Genomic DNA, 9,914 nt, shown 5'->3' on the forward strand with positions numbered 1-9,914 from the left:
CCCTCTCCAGCAGCTGTTATTTTTTGAGTTGTTGATAATTGCCATTCTGACTGGAGTTAGGTGGTATCTCAGTGTGGTTTTGATTTGCATCTCCCTGGTGATTAGTGAGGTTGAGCATTTCTTCATGTATTTGTTGGCTGCTAGGATGTCTACTTTTGTGAAGTGTCTGTTCATATCTTTTTCCCATTTTATAATGGGGTTGTTTGTTTTTTTCTTTTCAGCACGTTTGAGTTCCTTGTAGATCCAGGATGTTAAGCCTTTGTCAGACCTGGAGTTGGCAAATACTTTTTCCCAGTCTGTAGGCTGTCTTCCTGCTCTCTTGATGGTTTCTTTGGCTTTGCAGAAGCTTGTCAGTTTAATAAGGTCCCACTTGTCTATCTTCTCTCTTATGACCTGTGGGTTTCGGGTTTTGTTCAGGAATTGGATGACAGTTCCGATTTCCATGAGGGTATTTCCTTCCCTTTCTATGGTTCTTATGGTTTGAGGTTTTACATTTAGGTCTCTGATCCATTTGGAGTTAACCTTTGTGCATGGGGATAGATAGGAGTCCTGTTTCAATCTTCTGCATGTGGTCAGCCAGTTTTCCCAGCACCATTTACTGAATAGGTTCTCCTCTCCCCAGTGGTAGATGGTGGGGGCTTTGTCGAAGATGAGTTGGTTGAGAAATTGAGGTTTTGCTTCTGGAATCTCAATTCCATTCCATTGATCTATATGCCTGTTCCTGTACCAATATCAAGCTGTTTTGATGATTGTAGCTTTATAGTAAAGTTTGAAGTCTGGTAATGTGATACCACCTGCTTTGTTTTTTTTTTGCTGAGGATTGTTCTAGCTATTCTTGGACGTTTGTGTTTCCATATGAATTCCTGTGTTGTTTTTTCCAGATCTGAGAAGAATGTTGCTGGTAATTTGATGGGTATTGCATTGAATTTGTAGATTGCCTTAGGTAAGATGGACATCTTCACAACGTTGATTCTTCCAATCCATGAGTATGGGATATTTTTCCACTTGTTTGTGTCATCTTTGATTTCTTTGAGCACTGTTTTGTAATTTTCATTGTAAAGGTCTTTCACATCTCTGGTTAGGAAGATGCCAAGGTATTTCATTTTTTCATTACAGACTATTGTGAATGGAATTGTGTTTTTTATTTGGGTTTCTGTTTATTATTGGTGTAGAGAGATGTGATTGTCTTTTGTACATTTATTTTGTATCCTGAGACTTTGCCAAAGGCCTTTATCAATGTAAGGAGGCTTTTGACAGATTCTCTTGAGTTTTCAAGGTACACAATCATATCATCTGCAAAAGAGATAACTTGACTTCCTCTTTTCCTATTTGGATACCCCTGATTGCCTCCTCTTCTCTGATTGCTCGAGCCAGGACTTCCAATACTATGTTGAACAGGAGGGGTGAGAGTGGGCATCTTTGTCTAGTTCCAGTTTTCAGAGGAATTGATTCCAATTTTTGTCCATTTAGGAGTATGTTGGCCATGGGTTTTTCGTAGATGGCTTTTACTATTTTGAGGTATGTTCCCTGTATGCCTAGATGCTCAAGGGTTTTTATCAGGAAGGAGTGTTGGATTTTATCAAAAGCATTTCTGCATCTAATGATATGATCATGTGGTTTTTGTTTTGACATCTGTTGATGAATTTAATTACATTTTTGGTTTTATGAATGTTGAACCAGGCTTGCATCCCAGGAATGAAGCCTACTTGGTCATGGTGGATGATTTTTGAGATGTATTGCTGAATCCGGTTTGCTACGATCTTGTTGAGAATTTTAGCATCTATGTTCATCAAAGGTATTGGCCTGTAGTTCTCTTTCTTTGTTGGATCTTTACCTGGCTTGGGTATCAATGTGATGTTGGCTTCGTAAAATGATTTGGGGAGAGTTCCATCTTTTTCAATCGCCTGGAATACCTTCAGTAGGATTGGTATCCGCTCCTCCTTAAATGTCTTGTAGAATTCTGCTGGAAAGTCATCTGGACCAGGGCTTTTTTTTGTAGGAAGTTTTCTTATTACGTAGTCGATTTCCTTGATTGTTATTGGTCTATTTAGGGTCTCAATTTCTTCTTGTTCCAACCTAGGTAGGTTGTGTGATGTCAGAAAGTCCTCCATTTCCTTGAGGTTTTCAAGTTTGTTTCCATACAAGTGTACATAGTAGTCTCTAATGATCTTTTGTATTTCTTCAGGGTCAGATGTGACTTCATCTTTTGTGTTTCTGATTGTGGTTATTTGGTTTTTTTTCTCATTTTTTTCTTGGTCAGTCTAGTTATGGGACCATCAATCTTGTTTATATCTTTGAAGAACCAGCTTTTTGTTTCATTTATTTTTTGTATTATCTTTTTGTCTTCTATGTCCTGGATTTGGGCTTTCATTTTGGTGATCTGGATTCTTCTGCTGAAATTAGGGTTTTTGTGGTCTTGCTTTTCCAGTTTCTTTAGGTGGCTTGTTAGGTTGTCAATTTCTGTTCCTTCCATTTTCTTCATGTGTGTTTGTAGGGATACGTATTCCCCTCTTACTACTGCTTTCAGGGCATCCCAGAGATTTTGGTAAGATGTTTCTTCATTTTCATTTGTTTCCAGGTATCTTTTGATATCTGTTTTGATTTCATCATTGACCCAGGAGTTGTTTAGCATCATGCTGCTTAGTGTCCATGTCTTTGTGGGTTTTGGGGGGACTTTGTTGGTGTCAATGTTTATTTTTATTCCACTGTGGTCCGAGAAGGTACATGGTAGAATTTCGGTCCTTTTAAATTTGCTTATGCTTGATTTATGGCCGAGTATGTGGTCGATCTTAGAATATGTTCCATATGGTGATGAGTAGAATGTGTATTCTGTGGTCTTTGGATGGAGTGTTCTGTAGGTATCAATTAAGTCCATTTGGTCCAAAGTCACATTGAGGTTCTGGATCTCCTTCCTGATTTTTTGTCCTGATGATCTGTCTAGGTTTGTGAGTGGGATATTAAAGTCCCCAGTTATGATGGTGTTAGAGTCAATATCTTTCTTTAGTTTTCCTAGAAGTTGCTCTATGAAAGTTGGCGCACCTATGTTGGGTGCATATATGTTTAGGATAGATATTTCTTGTTGATGGATTGAGCCTTTTATCATTATGTAGTGGCCTTCTGTATCTTTTTTGATTTTTAATAGCTTGAAGGGTATTTTGCCTGAAATTAAGATCACTACTCCTCCTTTCTTTTGTATTCTGTTCACCTGAAAGTTTGTTTCCCATCCTCTTACTTTGAGTCTGTGGGTGTCCTTTCTAGTGAGGTGAGTCTCTTGAAGGCAATAGATTGTTGCCTTATGATATTTTATCCATTTTGTCATTCTATGTCTTTTCAGTGGTGCATTTAGTCCATTCACATTTAGGCTAATAATTGAAATGCAAGAGTTGATCCCTGTCATAAGGTTTTTACAGAGTTGTTCCTGTTTGTTTGTTGTCTTTCTTTGGGTTTTGGAGTTGGTTCATGTGTGTTTTTAATCTTTTGCCTGTACTCTTGTGAAGAATGTTGTCGTTCTTTTTTCTTTTTCTTTTGTGTTTAGTACTTTCTTAAGTGTTTCTTGTAGAGGTGGTCTGGTGGCAGCGTAGGTTCTTAGGGATTGGATGTCTGGAAAAGATTTCAATTCTCCCTCACTAATGAAGCTTAGTTTGGCTGGGTAGGTTATTCTTGGTTGAAATTGTTTATCTTTTAGAACTTTGAAGATAGGGCTCCAGGCTCTTCTAGCCTGAAGGGTTTCTGTGGATAAATCTGCTGCTATTCTAATTGGTTTTCCCTGGTAGGTAGTCTGGCCTTTTTCTCTTGCTGCCTTTAGGATTTTTTCTTTTATAGCTACTTTGTTTAGGTGAATTATTATGTGTCTGGTAGTTGGTCTTCTCATTTGTTGTCTTGCAGGGGTTCTCTGAATCTGTTGTGTTTGAATTTTTTCATCCTTGATGAGATGAGGGAAGTTTTCTTGAATGATTTCATGAAATGTTTGTTCCAGTGTGGCTTCTGTTTCTCTCTCTGCCTCAGGAAGCCCAATTGCTCTTATTTTTGGTCTCTTGAAGTGATCGATCATCTCTTGCAGGTTTTGTTCTGTCTTTTTTAGCTTCTTTTCTATGCTTTTGACAGTTTGGGTTAGTTCTGTGTTTTGGTCTTCGAGCTCTGAGATTCTTTCTTCTGCTTGGCTAATTCTATCACAGGCTGTGCAGGGCCTACTGTCCCTTGACATGTAGTCTTTGTTTTCTGCTTGTTGTGATTTTACAATCTTTCAAAAAAAAAAAAAAAAGAAATCGTTCTTAGCTCAGTGTCTGCACAAAAAACAGGCCATGGGCTGAATGTGGGCCATGGACCAAAATCTTCTGGCCCCTCGGTGAGCCCACAGCCACCCAGCAAAAGAGGGACAGGACTGAGTGTGTGCCCGGGTGTCCATCCCTGCTGCAGGCAGACTCCATGCTGGACCCTGCCCATCCCTCACCTTGCAGGTTGTGGTCCATGGGGAAATGCTTGGTCTCTTCAAAAGCCCTGCTCATGACCAGCCCCTTGAGGAGGGCATTGATGGAATCCACCTGGCAGATAGAGACTGCGGATTGATATGGATCCATGTTCCTCAAGACTGAGAAGACCTGGGACCTGTGGCCCTTACCCACCCCCATCCCTGGGCTCTCACCAGAGGTGAAGAAAGAACCCAAGTCACACCCAGGCTGGGGCTAAGGGTCTATCTGGTTAAAGAGATGCTCTAGGCAGCCTTGGAGCTTGTCTTACTTGTCTGACAGAATTCGCATGTCACAGGGCAGCTCATCTCCTAGCAGGAAGAAGTGGTAACCACCAACCATTCCTGCCCCACCTCACATTCCCAGCCTCTTTCTCAAGAAGGCAAACACAGTGACAGAGCTCCAGACCCACAGGGCATTTGAAGCCTAAGGACTGGGTCCTGGCTGAGCCATGGGACAGATCACTCGACCTCCTTAAGCCTCAGTTTCTTCATCTGCAAAATGGCAACAGGCACTAACACATCACAAACATTTAAGGCAATGTATTTCATCCTACAAAGGAAGAGACTGAGAAGCAGAAAGAAGGAACTGGACCCCTGTATCCTGACCCATTGCCCAGCTGGTTCAGTTACACCAGCTGCGCATAGGCTCTTTCTCAGAATGTCCCCAGGATGGCTTTTGAGGTCGAATATCTTGTGTCTTATGTTATGAAATCTTCATCTAAATGTCAGCAATATCTACCATTTTAATTGAGCTTCTTTTTCGTCTGTTAAATTGAGGCACAATAAAATTAAATGTTTATGCCCAGACTACCTCTGAAAGAACATGCAAGACAGTAGTGACCATGGGAATTGTGGCAACAGCCTGAGAACCCAGGGTGGGAGGAGACCTGTCTCCAAGCACCCTTGTGCCTTTCAAAGTATGCATTGTGTGGATCCACTTGCCAAATGAATTTTGTAAAAAGTCTGTGGTAAATAAGACTCAAATAAAAACAAATTTCAGGCTTTCAGTAAAAACTGCAAGCAGAGTATGATCCAATTTAAACAATATTTGTCTTTCTGTCCATCCACCCACCCACATGTTCATCAAATACTGAAAAAGGTCACTTCTAGGGGAGAAAATGAGGTCCTGATTTTTACGTGCTTATTTTTGTTAATTTTTTTTCTTTTTCTTTTAGCAACGAGATCTCACTATGTTGCCCATTGCCCAGGCTGGTCTTGAATTCCACTCCTGGGCTCAAGCAGTCCTCTCGCCTCAGCTTCCACAAGTACTGGGATGACAGATATGAGCCACCATGCCTGGCCATATTTTTATGAAGTGCTTTTGAACTGTAGATTTCTAGTTTGAGCATGTGTCATTTTCATGGCAACATCAGGCACCCTATTTAGTGACATCAATTCACTCATTCCAAGTACACATCATATGTGATCACGCACTACCACACAGCATGGTATCATGTGTATTTTTATTTGCCTGTATCCATGACCTTCACAGAGAATGTCAGGTCCATGAGGCTGGGATCTCTATTTCACTCTCTTCTGTGTTCCTAGCATCCACATGCTCAATAAATATGTGCTGAATGAGCCAGAGGAAGGGAATAAAGGACAGTACTATGCAACAGAACACAGGATAATAGAATGCACAGTGTAATAAAATAAAAACCAAATAAAACCATGCCAGGGCCACTCTCCCCAGGCACGTCCGCCCACTCACCAGACCCCATCTCATCACTGCCCAGGTCAGAGCTGTTGCTTCTCATGCTGGTACAGGACAGGACCAAGTCCCAGTTGCTGTTACACTTGCTGCAAAGGAGCCAAGAAGAGGGGCTGAGCCACACTCCAACTCACATCTGCTGGTCCTGGCACTTGGAGCTCACTTTCTGGAGTATAGACAAAACCCCTGAGCCATCCTATAGATATCCAGCCCAGAGACGGAACCAAGGCCTGACCACTGGCATGAAAGACAGGGAAGGTTGGCCCAGCCACTTTTGCATGTCTGGGAGGAAACACTTCTGGGCTCCAGCACAGGAAGGCAGAAATAGTGGGAGGATGGGGACTTGCTTGCACCCTGCCCAGCTTCCTCAAAGGACAGCCTTGCCCTGGACACCTCCCATGCCACACTTGACCACACAGCTGCATTTTCTGTCTGTGCAACATTGCGGGGAACCTTGTGATGACAGACTGAATCTGACCTGTGACACCCCAGGAACTGAGAAGGTAAAGGATTCAAAAGCCACAATACTGAGATTATTTCCTTCACCTTTTTGACAATTTGTGGAAAAATCAGAGGTCCCAAAATGTAAGAACGAAAATCCAGATGGTGAATTCTCAGACCACAGACATGAGGCTCCCAGGAGACCAAGTGCAGAGGCAGCCAGGACGTCTTGTGACACAGACACAAGGAAGGTAGGACACAGTGGACAGCCAGAGCCCTTGAGGACTGAGAGAAGGTCAACGCTGGGTGGACTGGGTGAAGGCATTTCTAGTCGAGTTACATCAGTTCAGGCTTTTGCCTGCGATCAACTAAAGGCCTCTCTAAGACTACCTTACCCAGAGTAATCAAATGCTCTGTCACCTTCACTGGGACTGTAGTGCTTGTTTATTTGTGGTAAGAAATTACAACTATCCATTACATGGTTTAGTATAGGAAACTGAGTCTCAGTCTATTTAGCCCAGTAACTAGAATTAAACTGATCTTGTTACAATTAATTTAACCAGTAGAAAAACAATTCAGGCTGGGCACAGAGGCTCCCAAGGTGGGAGGATTGCTTAAATCCAGGAGTTCGAGACCAGCCTAGGCAACATGGCAAGATCTTGTCTCTACAAAGAAAAATTTTTTTTAATTTGTCAGGTGTGGTGGCATGCACTTGTAACTACTTGGGAGGCTGAGGTGGAAGGATTGCCTGAACTCAGGAGGTTGAAGCTGTGGTGAGCTGTGATCGTGCCATTGTACTCTAGTCTGGGCAACAGAATGAAACTCCAACTCAAAAAAAAAAAACAAGAGAGAGAAACAATCCAGATCCTCAGTTGAAAAAGATGAAAAAAATTCTTCCTCTTTGAATCAAGTAAAAATAAAGAGTCTTATATTGAGTTTTGAAACACACCATATAATCTTGACCTTGACCTTGTCTTTGACAACACATCCCGTGAGTGTGTATGTAAGTGACGCTGAAGCAGAACGGAAGGTGTCTATATGGGATGGGGCCTGAAGTGTTGCCTTCAGGGTAGGGACACCCAAGCATCCACATTCTTGTGGACAACAAGTGGTTGTTCTGGGATGTGCTTTGGAGGCTCAGATAATCCCCCCCAGAACCACAACATTAGCAACAGCACTCCGATCCTTCTGTACCCTGAGAAATGTCCCACTGATTCTGTCTCAGGGGTCAGTGGCCTTGATGGTCCTGCTTGCATCAACCCTGGGCCACCCAGGGCCACACCCACCTGTAGGAGTCGCAGTAGCTCATGGTGTCGTGGCCCAAGTCCTCCTGATCCTTCTCAGACACCTTGAAGCACACATTTTTGATGTCCCTGTGGTCAGTCCTGTCCATCCCACTCTCTTCACTGACCAGCGGGGAGGAAGAGGACTCCTCGGCCAAGGGTGGGTTGCAGGATGCCCCTGAGGTGGGCTCCGTGTTGGTGGACAGCGGCCTGTGGAGGACAAACCTTGACATCAAGTCACAGACCTGGCTCTGTGTCCCCTCCCCTCAAGATCCTGCCAGCACAGTCCCTCCTGCTGGGGGTGTGGCACGCAGGTTCCTACTTCATGACCACGCTAAACAGGCTCTGTCCATAGAACACACTGGAAACTTTGTCTGAAATGCCCTGAGAGCAAATTCTTCCAGTTCTGGGGGTCGTAGGGTCTCAGTTACACCCACTCAACCCTGTTACTCCAGCATGAAAGCACTGTGGACTGCATGTAAGCACATGGACCCGGCTATGCTCCAATAAAACCTTATTAAAACCAACAGGCAATGGGCTGAGTTTGGTCCATGGGCCAGAGCTGTTCACTCTCTGGCGTAGAGTGATTTATAGGTTTTGTCCTCTCCTTGTGTGATAGGGAAAAAAGGAAAAAAAGTTGTTTAGAAAAGAGTATAAGTTTTGAAGCCAGAGAAACCCAGATTCAAATCCCAGTTCTGCCAATTCCAAGCTTAGAGATCTAAAGTAAATTATTTAAACACCCTGAAACTCAGTTTCCTTGTGTGTGAAATGGAGAGAGCCCAGCACTCCAAGGCTTCTGTGGAGATGGAGAGAGTTTAAACAAGTGATCAGAACAGGGCCTGGCACCTCCCAAGTGGTCAGTGACCACAGCTAGACACAACCCTGCCACAGCTCTGCGAGGTCAGTGTCATGGTGAGCCCCATTTTACAGACAAGGAAACCAAGGCTCTGAGAGGTAAAGTGACCTGCCCAAGGTCTCACAGCTGGTATATGGCAGGGCTTCCTGGCTCCAGAGCCTACATTCCTTTTTCCTTTGTCATGGGAAGTTTCCATCATACACAAAAGTAGAGAAGAGAACAGTGCACTCCAGTGTCTGGCATCAGCAGCCAGCTTCAGCCACGGTGACCCAGGGATCCCTGCTTCCTGTTTCTCCCATCCTGCTGGCTTTCACCGGAGTATTTAAAACAACCATACACTGCCACGCTTTCGCCATACATATTTTCACCATACGTGTCTCTAACACATAAGGACTCTTTTCTAAGACAGTGGGCCTCTTCTGGGGGTAACTGTGCCCCCGAAGAAACAGTGAGCTATGTCCAGGAATACTTAGCTGAAGGGGATGCTGCTACCAGGGCCCAGGCAGGGCCCAGATACTGCTGAAGACTCTCCTGCACGGGACAGCTCTACCAAACATTCACTGGCATCGCCGCTAGAAATGGTTTTAAACATAACCACAATGCTCTTGCCGGGCCTAACCCCATCTCTAATTCCTGATGCCAGCGAACCCCAGTCTGTGTTCCAATGTCCCTGGCTGTCCCGAATATGTCTCCTCCCAGATCCCTAACCGGGTTCAGATGCTGCAACCACCTGACCCGTCCCTCGAGTCTCTCCCATTGCTAATGCCCCTCCTCCTTCCACCTGTTCCCCGTCTGTCAAAGGAACAAGGTCATTTGTCATGTCAAATGGCCCACCTCTGGACTGGCCAATGTCTTCCCAGGGCACCATGTACCCACCCACTGCCCCACTCTAGAGCAAGGAGGCCTCAAGTGCTCCCTAGACAGTGGCTCCCCTTCTGCTGGCAAGAGCACTGTGGGTGGCACTGAGCATGTCCTGTCATGCTACGGGAAAGGGACACGGTGTCCAGCTGTGTTTCTTTCTGTGATGTTAATGATGTAAAGCTCCCCCAGAATCTTCCCACAATCACTTCAGCCTCACTGATGACTGCTGCCGACATCCACTATTTCTTTTTTTCTTTTTTTTTTTTTTGAGTTGGAGTCTCACTCTGTCACCCA

At 44.0% G+C, this 9,914-nt stretch overlaps 1 protein-coding gene across 1 annotated transcript in view; it reads right to left on the reverse strand.

The window, feature by feature from the left end:
* Positions 1-9,914, reverse strand: part of LOC103264334 (phosphatidylinositol 3,4,5-trisphosphate-dependent Rac exchanger 1 protein-like) — an 85,138-nt gene that overhangs the window by 14,088 nt on the left and 61,136 nt on the right. The window contains 4 exon segments of the mRNA XM_021714416.1: positions 4,451-4,545; positions 4,699-4,777; positions 6,180-6,268; positions 7,907-8,113. Of these exon segments, the coding sequence (XP_021570091.1) occupies positions 4,451-4,545; positions 4,699-4,777; positions 6,180-6,268; positions 7,907-8,113 (470 nt within the window).

This window comes from Carlito syrichta, unplaced genomic scaffold (assembly GCF_000164805.1).
Source record: "Carlito syrichta isolate Samal-C Ts95f unplaced genomic scaffold, Tarsius_syrichta-2.0.1 Scaffold305647, whole genome shotgun sequence".
Taxonomy (NCBI): Eukaryota; Metazoa; Chordata; class Mammalia; order Primates; family Tarsiidae; genus Carlito; species Carlito syrichta.